General features: G+C 43.5%; 1 protein-coding gene across 1 annotated transcript in view; it reads right to left on the bottom strand.

Annotated features, from left to right (window-relative positions):
- Positions 1-3,097: 3,097 nt before the first annotated feature.
- UTP20 (UTP20 small subunit processome component) overlaps positions 3,098-19,067 on the bottom strand; it is a 92,162-nt gene continuing 76,192 nt past the window's right edge. Inside the window, exons 46-62 of the mRNA XM_024579020.4 lie at positions 18,779-18,945; positions 18,093-18,234; positions 17,132-17,248; positions 15,490-15,660; positions 15,124-15,255; positions 14,604-14,714; positions 12,644-12,723; positions 12,147-12,216; positions 11,833-12,015; positions 10,972-11,103; positions 10,346-10,478; positions 8,533-8,720; positions 7,160-7,231; positions 6,143-6,439; positions 5,806-5,932; positions 4,420-4,565; positions 3,098-4,130 (exon numbers count right to left, since the gene is read on the bottom strand). Of these exons, the coding sequence (XP_024434788.2) occupies positions 3,975-4,130; positions 4,420-4,565; positions 5,806-5,932; positions 6,143-6,439; positions 7,160-7,231; positions 8,533-8,720; positions 10,346-10,478; positions 10,972-11,103; positions 11,833-12,015; positions 12,147-12,216; positions 12,644-12,723; positions 14,604-14,714; positions 15,124-15,255; positions 15,490-15,660; positions 17,132-17,248; positions 18,093-18,234; positions 18,779-18,945 (2,424 nt within the window). The 3' untranslated portion in view covers positions 3,098-3,974. The remainder of the gene's footprint in view (positions 4,131-4,419; positions 4,566-5,805; positions 5,933-6,142; positions 6,440-7,159; positions 7,232-8,532; positions 8,721-10,345; positions 10,479-10,971; positions 11,104-11,832; positions 12,016-12,146; positions 12,217-12,643; positions 12,724-14,603; positions 14,715-15,123; positions 15,256-15,489; positions 15,661-17,131; positions 17,249-18,092; positions 18,235-18,778; positions 18,946-19,067) is intronic.

Here is a 19,067-nt window from a genome sequence, read left to right as displayed (position 1 = left end):
CATTCTATAACTGGTTGGTAGATGTGCTATGATATATTACACTGAAAAATTGAGTGGTGGAATTGTTTTCAGGATTTTTGAGATGCACTTTAAACTGGAAACAAGCTCCTTTGAGGGCAGGGACCGTAACTTTTTTTTTTTTTTTTAAGATTTTACTTATTTAGAGAGAGGGGAAGGGAGGGCAAAAGAGGGAAATACCAATGTGTGGTTGCCTCTTGTGTGCCCCCTACTGGGGACCTGGCCCACAACTCAGGCATGTGCCCTGACTGGGAATCAAACCAGCAACCCTTCGGCTCGCAGCTGGCACTCAATCCACTAAGCCACATCAGCCGGGGCCCATACTTTATTATTAGTATCCCTTGCATCTAGTGTGGTGCACCTGGCACACAGTAGGCACTAATTACTGATTAAAACAAAGCTGTGCTCAGTATACCTACTTGTTGTTTCTGATTTTTGCCTTAGTATTAACTTCTGCTTTTGGTATAAAAGCAATAAATGCACTTTAAATTACTTAGAATTTATTGAAATTGGCCTTCCAAGATGTGCCGCGTTTATCTTTTTGGCACATTACAAACCCCTTGGAAGTATGAGAACTGCTGTTTGAGACACAAACTACATTGAAACAAAGGTGCTGAAGTTTTGAATGTTTGAACATTTGATTCCTATGCCATATGCTGTAATATCCTAACCCCATACTTACAAAGAGCATGGACTTTCGGTCTTGCGTTTGAATCTCAATTGTGCCACCTTCAACCTGGGTCACCGTTAGGTAAATTATTTAATCCGAGTCTCAGTTTTCTCATCTGTAAATAACCAATTTTAGGAAGCTCTGGGGAGTACTAAGAGGATTAAACAAAACGTATGCAAAATGCCTGGCATGTAATGTGGCTCTTCCTCCCCACTCCCTTCCCATTACATTGAGCCCTAAAGAATATTGCTTCTGAGAACCAAGATGGCAGCGTAGGTAGACACACTGCGCCTCCTCGCACAACCAGAACTGACAGACAATCGAACGGCAAGGGGGGCCGACACCAAGGAAATAAAAAATAAACATTCATCCAGACCAGTAGGAGGGGCAGAGACGGGCACCGGGGTGGAGAGGACTCCCATGGCTGTGGCAGGGCCGAGACTGGTGGAGTGTGGGACAAACGGCGCAGGCAGTCCGAGCACTAGCAGACCCCGCGGCCCCACATCCGTGCAGATAAACCGAGAGGGCCGGACTGAGTGGCGGAGAACGGGGCAGGCAGAGCAGTGGGTAGCACCCACAGCCCCACACTCGCACGTAGATAAACCAGGATGAATGGTGGGGAACTAAGCAGACCGCGCAACCCAGGGCTCCAGCTCTGGGAAATAAAGCCTCAAACCTCTGATTGAAAGCACCCGTGGGGGATGGGGCAACAGCAGGAGAGACTCCCAGCCTCACGGGAGAGGTCGTTGGAGACACCCACAGGGGCCTAGGGCGTGCACAAGCCCACCCACTCGGGAACCAGCACCAGAGGGGCCCAGTTTGATTGTGGGTATCGGAGTGAAGGATTGAAATCCAGAGGAGAGTGAAGCAGGCGCCATTGCTCCCTCTAGGCCCCTCCCCCACGTACAGCGTCACAGTGCAGCAACCAGCGTTACCCCGCCCCGGTGAACACCTAAGGCTCTGCCCCTTAAAATAACAGATGCGCCAAGACAAAAAAAAAAAAGGCCCAAATGACAACACTTCAAAGCTCCAGAAAAAATACAACTAAGTGAGGAAGAGATAGCCAACCTATCGGATGCACAGTTCAAAACACTGGTTATCAAGATGCTCACAGAATTGGTTGAATCTGTTCGAAAAACAGATGAAAAAATGAAGCCTATGCTAAGAGAAACAAAGGAAAATGTACAGGGAGCCAATAGTGATGAGAAGGAAACTGGGACTCAAATCAACGGTGTGGACCAGAAGGAAGAAAGAAACATCCAACCAGAAAAGAATGAAGAAACAAGAACTCGGAAAAATGAGGAGAGGCTAGGGAACCTCCAGGACATCTTGAAACGTTCCAATATCCGAATTATAGGGGTGCCAGAAGGAGAAGAGGAAGAACAAAAAATTGAAAACTTATTTGAACAAATAATGAAGGAGAACTTCCCTAATCTTGCAAAGGAAATAGACTTCTGGGAAGTCCAGGAAGCTCAGAGAGTCCCAAAGAAGCTGGATCCAAGGAGGAACACACCAAGGCACATCAGAATTACATTACCCAAGATTAAACACAAGGGCCTACATCCAAGATTACTGTATCCAGCAAAGCTATCATTTAGAATGGAAGGGAAGATAAAGTGCTTTTCAGATAAGGTCAAGTTAAAGAAGTTCATCATCACCAAGCCCTTATTATATGAAATGTTAAAGGGAGTTACCTAAGAAAAAGAAGATCAAAAACAGGAACAGTAAAAATGACAGCAAACTCACAGTTATTAACGACCACACCTAAAACAGAAACAAGAGCAAACTAGGCAAACAACTAGAACAGGAACAGAACCATAGAGATGGAGATCACATGGAGGGTTGTCAATAGGGGAGTGGGAGGGACAGGTACAGAGATTAAGTAGCATAGATGATAGGTGGAAAAGAGACAGGGGGAGGGTAAAAATAGTGTAGGAAATGTAGAAGCCAAAGAACTTATAAGTATGACCCATGGACATGAACTATAGGGGGGGAATGTGGGAGGGAGGGGGTGTGCAGGATGGAGTGGAGTGGGGGGGGGGAAATGGGACAACTGTTATAGCATAATCAATAAATATATTTAAAAAAAGAATATTGCTTCTACATCAAGTGTAGAACGAGGGAAGACAACATAGATTGAAAAAGATAATGCCAAATTACTTTCCAAAGTGGTTTATAAGAGTTCCCTCTGCTCTGCTCACCAACGTTGGTGTCGTTGACTTTACCAATCTGAAGTTTTCAAAGTGGAATTTCATTCTGGTGTTAATTTGCAATTTTCTTAATTATTATTGAGGCTGATTACAGGAGTGGTTAAAAATATTTAACTAGTACACATAGCTGATGCAGGAGGACCCCTACAGGTACTGACCCTTTCATTTCTGGTGTGGGTGGAGATCCTGAGTCTAGGGACTCAAGCAGCCGAGGTGGCACTTGGGGGTCTCAAGGTAGCCACTGTTTACCAGCTGGTGTGTGCACATTTTACGTATCAGCTGAATGTTAATGTTTAAGGACCATTTGTATTTCTTCTGTGCATTGCTTATTTCTCTCTTTTGCCACTTCTTTGTGTTATCTTTGTTAACTCATAGATTCACTGTGATCCTTTATCAGTAATACCGTATCCCAGTTCTGTCTTGTCCTCAGAAGTCCTTGATGTCAATGAAGCAGCGTTTACCATGTGCTCCCTGCACAGACTGCACTTTTTGTGTCTCTCTCGATATCTCACAGGAAAAGCCCCGTACCCTGTTCTCTTTTAAGAGCATCATGGCTATGTTCAGCTTCTGTAAAAATTTAATCAGCGTGTTAGGATAATACGGAGAACTCAGGATTCTGCTCGGATATGCACTTAACCAGGGGGATTCAGCTTGGGAGAGGCAGCGCCTCATGACACTGAGTCTTCCCATCCGTGAGCATGGTCGTACCTCTATTTGTGCAGACTTTTCTTAATGTCCTTTGATGAAGTGTCACAATGTCCTCTAGAAGGGTACTGTAAATTATTTGTTCGATTTATTCCTAACTTCTACATTTTGTATTGCTATTTAAAGTGTATCTTTAAAGTTTTTTTCAACTTTATTGCTAGTATCACATGCTTTTTAGACAGTGAAGATACAGTGGTGTTATGAAATGTTTTAATTAAAAAATAAGAGCATAATTATATTAAACTACATACTATACAGTCTCTGAGAGAGTTTAGCTGGAATAGTAAAGCCTGCTGTGACATGTGACGGGCAGACACACTGGGAAGTTCATGCCTGGGGCACGCCGAGACACTGCCCACACGGGGAGCATGTTACTCCACCACAGCTAAATCTTTCAGGCTGCGGCTCTTTTGTCTCTTGGCCTTGTAGCCTGGACGCAGGAACTCTATCTTTCTCTTCTTTGCTTCACTTTTACTTTTGTGTTTCTTCAGCTTCTTCTTGGCAGCAATATCAGGATTAGTTACAAACTTGAAAAAAGAACAGAAATTTTCTGTTACTTTAAAAGTGAATGTTAAACCAATAAAAATGAAATCCACATACAGACCATCTTATTCACCTCTAAACACAAGTGTTTACACGGCCACTAAAGAACAGCTGGAGCCCCAGCGATAAAAGTCCCCACCTCTCAAACACTTGGGTAAGTTCCCCTTTCCTCCCTGGGTAGGTGTGATGCACATGCGTGCACACAGCCCCAGTTAAAAATAGTTATTAAGCCTAACATACAGGCCACGTTGTATTTTCAAACGGCAGACTCACCTCCAAAGCCTTTCTCTGCTTCCGCAGTGCCCTTTTCTCACTAGCCTGTTTCTGAACAGACGCAAAGGCTAATGAGAAGCTCTCCAGCCCAACCAGCTTTTTAAGTAATTCTATGATTTCCTGGGATAGATTCTTCAGCAAAGGATCTAATCACACAAAAAGTAATAATCAGACAGTGATGTAGGAAAGGATACATCTGAATATAAAATCAACGTGCAATTTAAACTCCTGCAGCATTATCACTTTTATTCAACATTAAACGCTAATCTGACACCAACCCCTACATTTCTGCGATGAGAAAACCAGCAGGAGTGTTGGACACAGCTCCTAACCACCACTTTATCCAGGATGCAAGGAGAGATGTCCACTTCTAGTGGACTCCGGGCTCAGAAGACCTTAATTTGAGAACGAGACGGCAATGTTTTTGGTCACCTTTGCTTATCTGCTCAGTGCTGCAGACGGGGGCAGGTAAGTGTGTTTCTCTAGGCCCTCTCTAATTCACAGGTCACAGAGACTTAGCTCCGGCCATAACATTGGGGCAGGGGAGTATTAAAGATTCCTTTGTGAAGCTGATGAAAAGCTATGCTCTCCCATCCTTCCCTGCCTTCTCTTCCCCAAATGCAAATCATAGATTTTTGCATCAATTTCAGGAGAGTTCAGTGTACCTGTTCAAGTTTCTTGGAAACAGGCAGTGGGCCTTTTCTCATTGTGAAAAAAGTAGGCCTTTTCCCTTTGGGGCACCTGAACCCCAGTGCCTAGCAAATATTAGGTGCTCAGTAAATATTGGCTGATGAGAACCAAAGCAGACCCAACCTTTACCACCTCTTTTTCCTCTTTAAAGAGGAAGGAAACTTTCAGGGTTTAGGACCAACACACTTCATTTGTTTTATTTTAAAACTGTGGAAGAGAGGAAGGTAACATCTACTTTACCTTCTCTCTTTCCAACCCCCAATTTCCACTTTTCCTAGTATCAAAATAGGCATTTTAGGATAAGAGACTTATGTACCAAATGCACCAGGAAAGTAAAAAATATGAAAAAGTATTTAAATACTATTTCATACTTTTGCCTTATAATTCTTGAGAATATAGTAACATTCCTTTATTCATTATTATTATGCATTATGAGGTTCAGAACCACCTCAATTTATAGTTTTCTTTGAGTATTTATGCTCAGAGGAGTAAAATATCTCTTAAGGAACATTCACTCTTAGACATGAGAAAGTATAAGGGAAGGTAGTCAAATATAACACAAACATGCCTTATTTGTTTGCTATCAATTGTCTTGGTATTTAGCAAGTTCGCTTTCTTACACTCTGGCGGGGGGAGGGCAGAGAAGAAGGAAGCACTCGGGGAGAGGTGCAAGCACTCAGAAGAGAGGCCAGTTACCCTGGTCCGAATAGGTGCTGTTCAGTTCCCGGAACAGAGGAGCTATGATCACTGGGAGGTACGGCTTCACCTTGTCTACTCCAAGATCCATTGCCACAGCTCCGAGAAACTTAAAGATGCATGCTCTCTGAGGACACAGATTGTTTTCATTAGAAGTGTTCCCCTTATACTCACAGCCATACGAACAGTTAATTTACAAAACAAGGCCCATGTTGGCGCAGGTATTGCTGCAGTTCTGGATGCGAAAGCTCCTAGGGAATTGGGAGGATCACTAGCACCACTAAAAATACTTCCAATAAAAATGACCACGTTCGGTCACTCCGCACATTTACCGTACCTTCAAGAGGTTTCTAGGTGAGTAAGCTGCTTCCAGTTTTGCAATCCGGGACAACTTCTGGATCAACCACAGCAGCGTGGCTGGCTGGCTGTGCTCTTCCTTCCCCTCTTCATTCTGTTCTTTGTCGCAGTCCGCCTTCTCATCTGCACGGGCTTCTTGTTCTGCTTCCTCTTTGGCTACACCATATCCTACAGCTGCTTGTTCTTCCATGTCTTCTTTTCTCTCACCTTGCTTATCCCCAGAATCAGGTTCCAGTAAATATAAGACTTTGGCTACAAACAACAAATTCTTAACAACCTAAAAAAAAAAAAGTTTGGGCATGCCAGCTGAGATCCCTCTTTACATAGAGCGTTCACCGTGTTTCTGGTGCCTTATCTCTTACTCTGTATTGCTACGTCTGGTCTGTAACGACTCACAAGGTCAGGGCCTTGCCCGTATCCATGTAGCACCCTTGTCACCGACCAGCCCAACTGCTCTGTCGGAAGCAGGTAAAAGGGAGCAGTAGACTAACTATTCAAAACTATTTACATTTACTGCTTATTTATAAATGCCTTCTCTATATTTAATTTTACATTATCATTAAATATTATACCATGAAATCACATAAAGCTTTTTAGTGACAGAATTATTTGTCTTCTGCTGAGGAAAGACAATTCTCAGACCATGCAATAGTAGGAACATTTGCTTTCTCTTCAAATTCTAAGAAAAGGAATTCAGTATTGTAATTTAATATAAAAACAATCGCTGCCCTTCAAAGATTCAGTCACTACAGATGAAAAGATTTAATAAACAGCCTCCCACTGCACCATATTCGTTGGGAATTTTAAATGGTGCCAAGAGTAATCCCAAAGAACCCCGGAGTCAACCAGAAATATGTGCATAACTGAACATGTATTTGAGGGTACGTTTATATTTCATTTAATTCCCCAAGCAGACTAGGAAGAAAGCCCCCCAAACAACAAACCAAACACCAAATGTGAACCCATTCCTAGAATGTTGGTAAAATATTGTACTTACCTGCTCTCCTTGAGACTCATCCAGGAATTTGGAATGCAACTGATGGCAAGAGGCTAGGGAGATACTTTTCATCTGTGAAAAGAAAATGGACATCGGTACACACAATACAAGGTATCCCTGAGAACAGTAACATGACAACTAAGAAACTATATTTTGCTCTGACCACTTGTACACATCTGGAGAGGGAAGGTCCATGACCAAAAATTGTATTGGGTTGGCCAAAAAGTTCGTTTGTTTTTTTCCATAAGACGGCTCTAGTAGTGCTTAGTTGTCTTTAACTTTATTGGAAACAATTTTGCAAGATTGTATTGTGACAGCTGTCGTATGAGTGGGCATTTAAAAAAACATCAAAATAAGTGAATTTTTGTGTAGCCATTTTAATACTGAAGATGGAAGAAAATAAGCAACATTTTTAGCATATTATGCTTTAATATTTCAAGAAAGGTAAAAACACAACTAAAATGCAAAAAAGATTTCTGCAGTGTATGGAGAAGGTGCTGTGACTGATCAAACGTGTCAAAAGTGGTTTGCGAAGTATCGTGCTGGAGATTTCTCATTGGATGATGCTCCATGGTCAGGTGGACCAGTTGAAGTTCACAGCGATCAAATTGGGACATTAATTGAGAACAGTCAACATTATACCACGAGGGAGATAGCCAACATACTCAAAATATCCAAGTCAATAAAGTTATTGGTGAGAATGAAAAATGTATCTTTTAGTTCATGGAAAAAACTAAACATACTTTTTGGCCAACCCAATATAACAGTTCCCTTCTATCTGCCACAAGCATTTAAAGCAAAGGAAATGGGATACTTTCAAGCTCTGGCAAGACCAGCTCATAACCCCTGAAAGTATTAGGAACCACCTGGTAACATTCGGATACTTTTTTCCTTCCCTTCGACCCTCCCTGCGTTCATCAATATTAACAGAGTTCCCGCTATGTGCCTGGTGGTGTGTTAGGCCCTAGGGACTCAGAGATGGGTTCCCTACCTAGCATTTCCTACCTAACATACCAAGTCTCCACCTAGCATTTTCGGGAACATGATCTTCTTTGGTTATCAATAAGGTTATGCAGGACAGACAATATTCATCTTACTGTCCAATGTTGACAGCTTACGCATATAATAGAAAGTGAACATGCTAAATAAAGCAAAGATCTGACTAGACTGAGGGTCTAAAAATCATCTTTATAAAACATTGGCCTTGAGGGTGACCCCTCTGTGGTTCCTAATATTCCTATAGATTCACATATGCAACAAGTTGTAGGCGAGAAGGATTTCTCCCAAGGGCCAGCCCCAGGGTGGCTACAAGACCCAGAATGAACGTTTCACACCGATCCTAAGGAAAGAAAGAGGTTTCAGAGAAACTTTACCTTTTGGTGAAGGTCACTTGTTAGGAACCTGACTGCTACAGGTTCTGAGAGTTTCCTCTTAGCTTTCTTGGCATTCTGTTTTCTAATAAGCTCCTCAGGTTGGCAAGAGGCGAAGAGCAATCCAAAAATCTGGGCTGCGGTGAGCCACACCCAGTTGTGCGGGTGTCTCAGGTGACAGTGCACGTGACCTAAGGGAACCGAACGCATTCTCAGTTGTCTCTCAGCCTCCCGGACTCTGGTGGTAAACGACTAATTCAGGCACTCCTCGAGTACCTAGTGTATGCCTGCATTTGGGACCTGAACCCGAACAAGACAGTCCCCGCTTCCCAGATGCTCTCGTGTAGCCAGGGCGCAGTGAGGTCACTGGCACGGGAAACCCCTCACCATCCAGCTCCCAACAGGGTAAAGGGCAGAGAGAGGGAAGCCCAAAACCAGTTCCCTAAGAACTAGTTTGCAAGTCAAGGTAGGTAAGGCAGCATCAACACTTACGATTTCTAAATTAAAACTAATGTGTGTACATAATATACATATTTGTTTCTCTAACTATTGAAATTGGTGGCTCCGAGTAGCTTACGGGAAAAGTAGCATTTACTGATGCTTTCTGTGTGCCAGGCCCAGGGCGTTGAGACCTCACGACAGTTCTGTGAGGCTGGAGTCGTCACTTCCATTTTACATTAGATGAGGACGGATGTTCCAGAGGGGCTACGTGCCATGTCAGCTGTAACAGGCGGAACCAAGCCCGGGCTCCGGTTCCACCGGCCACGAAGCTCATCCTCTTAAACGTGGCTCTTTCAAAGCCATCCTGTGTCGCTGCACTGCCACCCTCCACACGCACTAGAAAGGGGAAAGCCTGTGGCGTCGGGGAATGGGATGAAAACTCTGCAGTAGTCCTGTCACGTCTGAGTGGTGGTCTCTGTTGCTGTACTTCAGGAACGTGGGTTTACTTCGGCTGTGCACGGGCCTCTGCAGTGCCCTGGCCGCGTCTCAGGGGGGCCGCACCAGAGGGGGCCGCATGGTGACTTAGGGATGGTCCGACTTCTCCTAGGGTCACCGGCTCTCAGACACGTGGGTGCTTACAACACCCATTCTAATGTCTGTCTCCTGACTAATCAAAATTGAACACGTTAAGTTTAAAATTCTGGGATATGATTTTTCATTCAAAGAGTGATATAGGGCTATTTATAGCTATTTAAAGGGATATCTACTAAGTGCATTACAGTAATAGTAATATGATTACTTAGGTACAGACAGGATATAAAAGTTTATATGGAATTATGTAACCTCAAAAAGAAAGGAAAAAACCTAAAAGGCTGCAGGGAAATATATACCAAATTATCACCAAGTAGCAAGGAGGACTTTGGAAATTTTTTCCATTCTTATATCCCCAATAATTAATATACTTTCTTTTATAAATAAAATGTTACTTACAAACTCACAATATATGTGTGTATATATACATATATATGTATAATATATGTGTGTGTATATACTATATATTATACACATATATATTATGTATACATATAAATATATTATGTATATATACATATATTTGGTATATATGTATATATACATATATTATGTGTATATATATATGTACAAAGTCTGAAATATATGTACATATATTTCAGAAAGAGACATTTTCACTGTAATCAATATGAAAGAGCCCGTTAGGTTTTTTTCTCACAGAGTTTTTCCCTGACATTATATACTTTCTGAAGTATTCATATTCTAATTTCCCAAATCTGCTCCCAATAATTCTGTTACAGCTAACGTGTTTATTTTTAGATTTAAATAGAAATGTAATACTCACTCCAGATTTTACTCCAAGTCTGAGAGGGCTTGGTAAACTGAACAACGTTGCATTCCTTGATGAGTTTACTTATCAGCGTAAGGAAGCTGAACAGAAGGCGATCTGCAGCTTTTTCTTCAGTCTCTTCCAGGATCTAGAAACAGGACAGATGCAGACGGACTCACACAGCAATTCCAGAGCATCTGATAGACACTTTCATTCCAGCACGTAACTGTACGCCAGGGCTCCTCGACCTCAGCACTCCTGACATTTAGACTGGGCGAGCCTTTGCTGTGGGACCGCCCTGGGCACTCAGTGTGTCCAGCAACGTCCATGGCTTCTCCCCACTGGATGCCAGTAGTACCTCCTGCCCTCTAGCTGTGACGACCAGAATGTCTGCAGACACTGCTAACTGTCCCCTTTGGGACAGAATCACCCTGCTTGAGAACCTCCGACTGCCCCGCACTATGGAAGATAACTTACTTTAACCCTCTTTTAATGAAGAAGACCCAACTGCATTAAATTCTTACTTTTATTCATAAAAAAGCATTTTGAACACATCATTTAATCTATTGACCATACCATCTGAAGCAAAACTATAAAAATTAGCAAAATTTTAATTCCCTAGCTGCTAGCAAATAACTTACATCTTCAAAGTTTTCCGGATCAATTTCCTTTTCAATCACAGGGAGAACAGTTCCAAGTCTTCTTTCAAAGGTGACTCCTTCGCTTTCCACAAACAAGCCACAGACCAGGGCAGCTAGTTGTCTATTTAATCTCTACCAAAAACAAACCACCACAAGCCAAGGTCAACACAATTGGGAGGCTGTTTCCAGTGCTACAAAGTGAAGACGGGCGTGATTCTGTTCTCAACCGTTCTTCACGAAACCAGAAGCCAACGGAGAACACATCACTGCGGCTAACAAAATAGGGAGAAATCTTCATACCCAAGAACATTTTAAAAAAGTGATATTCATCATTATCCACTGAGTAATATATTTTTCTCATTTTAAATTAAAAAAATGGAAAGAAGTTTTGTATCATCCCCTTCCCGCCCTCCCCTCCCCCGCCAACTTCTACCTTTAATACGTAAATCGGTATTAAGATGTGACATGTGTTGTTTATGTTCCACAAAAGATGGGCCAGCGGCGACAGTGGCAGAGTCAACAAATGGAAACAATCACTGACAAAAATTACATTCCATCAACCAAATAAGCAAAAAAGCAAAACTGGAAACAAACATACTCAGCAGCGGGGGTTGGTAAATTATGATACATTCACACAGTGGACATTTACCACGTGGTAGAACTACAGGCCACCCTCATGTTACCTCTACAACTTTGTTACATTTTCTGAAATTTTACTGTGAAAACATATTATTAACACAATCAAATGCAAATAATGAAGCTATTTGGGAAAAATTAATTCGACAAGGTATATGCATTCTTAAAGTACAAATACCAAAAGCTAAGACTTTTCATTGAAATATGACCAAAAGCAACCCTAACCTTCTTCGCTCTAAACCAGTTGGTGACCATTTCGAAAAGCCAATCTTTCTTCTCAAGGTTGATTTTACTGAGTAAGGATTTGATCGTCATGGATGCCATCTTTTTACACACAGCAGAGTCATCATTCACCATCATTAGACACAGAGGGATAAAGAACATCCCACAGTTCTCATGGAGCAGCCCCTAAAAGAAAACAGGCACTTGTGAGCCCACCCAGACTGGACATTTACAGATGCCCCCGGAAGGGAGGACGGCGGGCTCCCAAGGGCTCAAGGGCAACCCAGCTAGCAGTCTGTCTCGGTGATGTACGGTACCTGAGGGAATGTGTCAAAGAGATAAGCGATCATTTCCAAGGTGGACTCTCTCCCAGTCTCATGTTCGTAACTAGGGCAAGAACATCAGAAGGACTTGTTAGTGCCTTTTAATTTTACCAATAATTATTTTAAAGAATTTGTAACATTGTCTCAACATGCCAGTCTATTTCTGAAAAAGTGGAAAACGCTCCATTTTCCCAATCTTAATGCTTGTATATATCATGCTACTGTGCAGTGTTAAATGTATTTTGTTAGATCTTTACCGTTCTCCTAAGTGGACTCTAATGAAAGCAACGGTCGGACTGAAGTGGAAAGCGACGTGCAGAATTGCTACGTGAAGCCACACACAAGGTTTGCCGGCTAAGTCGCTGATTCACAGATCATCCTCAGAGAACGTGCCATTAAGTTTAGGTTTGTTCTTTTCCAAACAGCCGCCACATTAAAAGGAGAGAAGAAACTACCCCACCGCCTCTGTGTAGTTTATGGCTTAAACTTACTTCAGTTGCGCGAGCATGAATTCCAAGTTTGGTCTCAGTTTATCACCCAGGGGATAGTCAAGAATGTATTTCAGAAAAACCTGCGAACAGAAGTCACACAAAAGATTACTGGGATCCTATCTCTCCATGACTCCTGTTTCCTCAGCTGCTTTCTGGGACATGTTGGTAGGTTAAAAAGACCTCCCGGAATAGTGATTGGTCAGGTGAAGTTTACAGCTGTCCCCCTTCCTCTCTCCTCCCTCCTCACTTGTAAAGGCCCTGCCCTACAGGCCTGATTGTGAGTCAAGCCCTGGCCCACCCCTGGCATGCTTATTAAGGGCTTTGAATCCAAGCTCACACATTGCAGACTCCTCGCTCTGATGGGGGTGTGGTGTGGTGGGGTAGACTGAACACAGACTGTGGTTCCACCCTGTACTTCCCCTTGAGTAAGAATAACAATAATGGTGATAGTAACATCAGTAGTGATAACAACCACTGCATATTTACTAAATATCGTCTATGTGCCTAACACTGCGGGGAGTGTTTCTCCATTAATTTCCATGACTTCCCTAGGAAGCAGGGTGATGTTACCCCATTTCACAGATGCAGGGAATGAATCTGGCAAAAAGTAAGTAACTTGCTCAGGTGGCAGCGTGTTGCCTATCTGCATGCAGAGGCTCTGCTTTCAAACTATGTACCCTACTCAGCCTCTTTGATCAGTATGCTGTAAGAACCAGACACATCAGTAAGCTCTCCAGGCCTGTGTTTTCCCTCCAGCCAGAAAATGGGGGTACCGTTTCCTCTGAAGGACTGTTACAAATACAAGTCATGTATGTAAGGTGCTGGGCGCACAGCTAGCGCTTAATAAACAGCAGGTGGTCCTCCCTCCTGACAGTAGTTAAGGAAACTCTTTCTCAGCACAAGCTTCTTCCCTTTCCTCCCTGGCCTCCTTGGCAGTCAAGCCCTCCTTTAACTCTGAGCTCGTATTTCCAGTTCGGACGCTTCCACCTTCCAGGTTGAAGGGCACCCCCATGATTAGGGAGGGACAAACGTATGAACCCAAATCTGCTCAGGTCACTCACCTGTCTGTTGATTCCAAGTTTTTTGCTATTCTCAGAACAGAGCCCTAAATCTTTAACCAGACCACAGGTCTCGCCTGACCGGGCTCCTTTCCCCCGTCTCACTCACCTCCCTTCATCTCCTCCAACAAGCCAAGCTCTGATCCGCCTCAGAGCTCACCTTCCTCCAGCATTTGCCACTCCCTTCACCGGGAAGGTGAAGCCTTACTCTTCCCTCCAATCTCACTTCCATGCCGATGCTCAGGACAAGCCTGGCCTGACTCCCAGACCAGGGCGGCTCTCCACCTGATTGTAGACTCTTATTAGATGCTCTTCCTTACTTCACCAATTTTGAGAAGCACAGGTTTTCACATTCTAACATCTGAGGCGGGGATGAGTCTTAGGACAACAGATGGCAAGTTACCCTGTGTCATAGGTTTGGTTTGGTTTGTTTGAGACACACCAATGATGGCGTGTCCTGTGATGAAATCTGATAACACTTTTTCCCCTCTGGCACTCACGATGTCTGAAATTAAATAACGACCTGTGGAGTTTTGTTTTGTGCCTGCCTGGGAGAATGTCGCTGCCCACTCTGCCGGCAGCAGTGACGCACAGGGGTGTGCGTCAGTCTGACGGCCGCGCCGCTGCAGGCTATCACGCCACAGAGGGAAAGGTGCTTCTTCATCCATGTGACATGCCTCATATGGGGGCTACACTCAAAATGCTCCTTGTTAACGGAAAACCTAAGACAAGGCCGAGACCGTTGCTCACACTTGGAGTGTACGTGGGGTCCCAAGTCACAGAATAATGCATCAACATGACACCAAGTTGCCTTCAGAATTCAGTGCATGTCGACATCTATCTAAAAACCACACGGAGAAGGCAGGGCCAGCCCTTGCCGTGGGAGTAAGTTCTCTACAGACCTGTCTGCACTGGACTCGGACCGGCTCGCTTTGTGCAGAAATCGCCAACTTGGACACCTTCCGCATGACGTCATCAATTTCTGGAACCAGCAACTTCCTTGATAAAATGGCCTAAAATACAAAGGAAAAGACATATTCTTCCTGTCCACTGCAGTTGGGCATAAGCTGACCTGATGTTACAGTAGTCACAGGCAGTTTTCAAACATAATGAAAGTACCTCCAAAAGAAAAAGCATGTATACTTAAAAATCATTAAAACATGCGATTTTATGTTATGTATATTTCACCACAATTAAATAAAAGGAAAACAATGTCCAGTGTGACAAATACAAATACACACCTGTATTTGTACAGAACTCCCTGGAAGTATTAATATAAAGCTCACATGCAAACATTTCAATAACCACCTAAATTATCATCTTAATAAATTACTCAACTGTGAAAGTCTACAGCTAGTCAGAACACCGTGTTCTATGTTATTTTAAAAATACCTGACGTGAGGCTCATAACTGTGACCGCACCTTTAGGAGACCAAATGCAGTGGCTTGTCTTGACGTGTCATAAATGTCCTCCTCGGCATACGCTAGTAGAACCTGAAGCTGCTTTTCGGTTACCTGGTAAGACTTCACTTTCTTCACGAGTATGGTCACACACTGCAAGTTACAATAGGGAAGTTAATGGCCAGAATGTCCCACAAATCAGGATCCAGTGAAATCGTGGGGACTTAATACAATATCAATGCTTTTGCACACGGAAAACCAACCCTCTGTCCTTAGCAAATTAATCTGGAAAAAGTCTTGACCGATACGACAGAACACGATGTGGAAAACTAACTTTGATGTTAATCCTGGGCCTGGCTTCTCCTAAGTGGAAGTGAAACTGCTCACCTTGAAACAATTTACCACCAGGTGGAAGTTCTGACCCTTGGCAGCCCCGAGTTTTGCATAGTCCTTCAGCAGAAGGAAAAGGTGTTTTGTCAGCTGTTCCGCTTTGGTTTCTATGGAAGGCAGAGGGAACCTCAAGACCCAGATCAGGCACTGTAATGCACCTGTGATCACCTGAAAAACAAAACCAACAAAACCAGTCAACTTACAGCGACCACACTCTATGATAACACGGTGCCTGCGGCTGTGTACTCCATGGGCAACCGACGTGAAGGGACACAGAGCTCTGCCCGGCCCACTCTGCATGAGCGGTGTCCAAGGTGTAAGAAGACGGGGAGTTTCCCACCCCCTGCTGTGGAAGAGCGTGCTGCCTCGCCAAGGCAGGTGAGGATGTATCACAAGCTCACCTCCCATATTCTTCACCTACATGGGTCAAATAATAGCATAGGTTGGCCCATTTTAATAATTTTTTTTGAAAAATACATTATAAATGACTTTCCTATTTTCTAAAATGGTATTTCAACTTAATCATTCTTATTAAGTTTATATTATGTATACAAGACACTAATGAGTATTATAAATACGAAGACAAAAAGGATGCCATTGTCAATTTATGGAGCAGATAGCTGGCTCAGAAATAAAGCACGGAAACAATGAACTACAATTTAAAACAGTTAACTCCTGTGCAAAGGCATTAAAAAAGTGGGCTGGGACCAACTGCTTTATATGAGAATCCCTGAACCCCCACGCCAAACCGCAGAGCCCGCCTGGACCAGCTTATTCACTGCATTCCGCTCCACCTCACAGACTCCTGCTGCTCTGGCTGCTGTGATGGCCCTCCTGGGCTGGCTAGATGAAGACACAGGGGGAGAAGCTCCGGGGTTAAAAGACCCCAGCTCTGCAGCTTTTACCTATTTGACTACAGAGATGTCACTCAACCTCGCGGAACCTTCACCACAAAACAGACAAGCTGAGGATGTGGGAGGGTGGAGGCTCTGGCTTCTGAGACTGAGGCTCATATCCTACATCACAGGTGGCAAACACAAGGCCCGTGGGCCGAATCCGGCCCTCCACCTTGTTTTATCCGCCCGGCACCTTGTTTCTACCCAGCGGCAGCGCTCCTTCACTAGTGAAGGAGTAGTTACATTTATACAGTCCTAAATTACATTCGGCCCTTTGAAGGCACCCGTGAGGCTCATGTGGCCCCCCGGTGAAAATGAGTTTGACAGCCCTGTCCTGCAGCCATGATCTGGAGCGAGGCACTTAGTCGAAGGCTAGTCTTCTCATCTGTGAAGCAGAGACAGTAATAGTGCACGCCCCTGGGTTGTTCTGAGGGTTCATGGCAGTGAGTAGTGGTAGTGACGGTGATGACGATCACTGACACGGGGACACCTCCACTCACCCATGAAGTCGCTGCAAGGATCAGAGAAAGCAATTAACGCACCCAGAAGGGCTTTCCAAACTGTTAAGGGCTCTCCAAACATTCGGGGTTACTAAATTGGGGAGCACTTTAATGCAGGCAATATGGGTGGTTCATGATGTCATAAATCCCTTTAAAAACCCTTCTATCTTGTGTGCACAAGCCTAGAAGTTAAGTCCTAGGTGTTCTGACCGGCCCAGCTCCGGGGAAGGAGCAGGCGCTCACCTTCACATCCATGGAACCCAGGCAGTCTATGAGGACAGCCACAAAGGGGTCCAACATTTCCAGGACGTGCTCACTCGAAGACTTGATCTTGGAAGTCTTCAGACTCAGATGCAGGAGCTAGAAGATTTCAAGACATTTCACAGTTGGTATTCATAAGACCAACTGAGTTACGTAAAGGTGAAATGATTTTAAGAGATAACCTGAAATGTTAAGATGCTTCTATTTGATTTATAAAAATTTTGAAAAAATGGAAAACTGCCGGGGAGGGTCTCAGCGAAGAAGGTGGGAGCTCACACTGCAGCTGAGGTTCTAAGTTCATTTACCAAGTGCTTACTCAGCATCTACTTTGATCCAGGCACTGGCTGGGCACACGGGATGCGGCAATGACCCACAGGGACAAGGTCCCTGCACGGGTGGATCTTAGCCTGGGACACAGACTCTAGGAAAGAGTTCACTGTAAATGCAGGGCTCTGTGGGGGCTCTGGGCAGAGGGAGGACTGGGTGATGAGGTCCTGGGCAGGAATGGCGTGGCGACTTTAAGAACCGAGGGAAAGCCATGTGTGGCTGGAACATGTGTTGAAATGGTGTAGTGAGAGGCGAGGCCCTTGCAGCCCAAATGAAGGTCTGGCTCTCTCCTAGGAAAAATGGAAGCCAATGAAGGGTTTTTAAAAGCTCACCATCTTTTGAAAAAATTCAAAGTAGTTTAGAGGTACAAACTCATGGGCAAAGCAACAATGAAACCATAATAAATATTAAGTCAGAATCATTAATTCAGGTTTATATTATCAAAGTAAGTACTAGAAAAGATAAATAGTAAATGGACCAATGTACTTTTTAAAAAAATCCATAATTTACTTACGGCAAGGCATTTACAGTGGCAATAAGCAATACTAGAAATTCAGCAGAGCAGTAAAAGGCACAGACGCACTGTGGGCGGCGAGTCTCGCTTCAAGGTGCTTACCCGAAGCCCAGCCTCAATAAATATGTGCATGTTGGTCTTCCTGCTCACAACAGCTTTCTGCCCGCCTCGAACTGGAGTTGGGGGGAGTAGAAGACAGCTCTGGGGTGGCAGACGTGGGTCTGGGGCCGGGGCTGCTGGATTTCTGCCAACCGCAGTGAAATGAAAAATAAAGGAAAGAACAGCCTAAGTTGCATTCACGTACATCACTGCGGCCCTCCCTGGCGGTAAGAGTTGAGCACTAAACAAAGCGCTGTTTGCTGTGGTCTTTTTCTCCCTTAACCACAAGAAACAGAGGACACCCCAAGTTCAGATGAACAGCAAGGGCACTCCTTTTCTTTGACCTCTGAACCCAAGTGCCAAGAGTCTCTTTTAGAGCACAAAACATCTAAAGGAAGCTTACCAATACGGTATTTTTAAACCTTTTAAGGTCTAGATCTCTATTTGATCAGAGCACAAGGTATATATTGAAACTCTATCCTAACTTTGATTACATAAATATCCAAAACAGAGATGGTAGCAGTGAAATAAAAAAAGAAAAAAAAATTGGCTGCTGTCACAGCAACCTCATTCATCAGAAAAATATTAATTTTTTTTACTAAAAAATTATTAAAGTAAATAAGAACTGAATGGCATAACAGAAGCAAACACCTAAATGAAAGTTTTGTGTTTTTTCTTTTTAAACTTACTTTTCTTTCTCTGTTAACAGGGGGAGATTTTCACTGACCAAACCATAACTGAGCAATAGAATGGACTCTGCCGTCATTTCCTGATTTACAATTAATCCCGCAATGATTCGGCGTAAGGTCTCATGAACTTTCCGGGCCAGTTTTAAACTGGTGGTATTTTGTAAGATCTAAAGGCAAACAGAAATGTCATTCTGAGGTAACACAGAATTGTATTTGGATTTGTTGTAATTGTAGTTAAAAAAGCATATATACACACACACACACATGCTTTTTAGTATATATTTTTCTA

The sequence above is a fragment of the Desmodus rotundus genome, chromosome 3, assembly GCF_022682495.2.
Source record: "Desmodus rotundus isolate HL8 chromosome 3, HLdesRot8A.1, whole genome shotgun sequence".
Classification (NCBI taxonomy): domain Eukaryota; kingdom Metazoa; phylum Chordata; class Mammalia; order Chiroptera; family Phyllostomidae; genus Desmodus; species Desmodus rotundus.
This window is presented reverse-complemented; position numbering and strand designations above follow the sequence as displayed.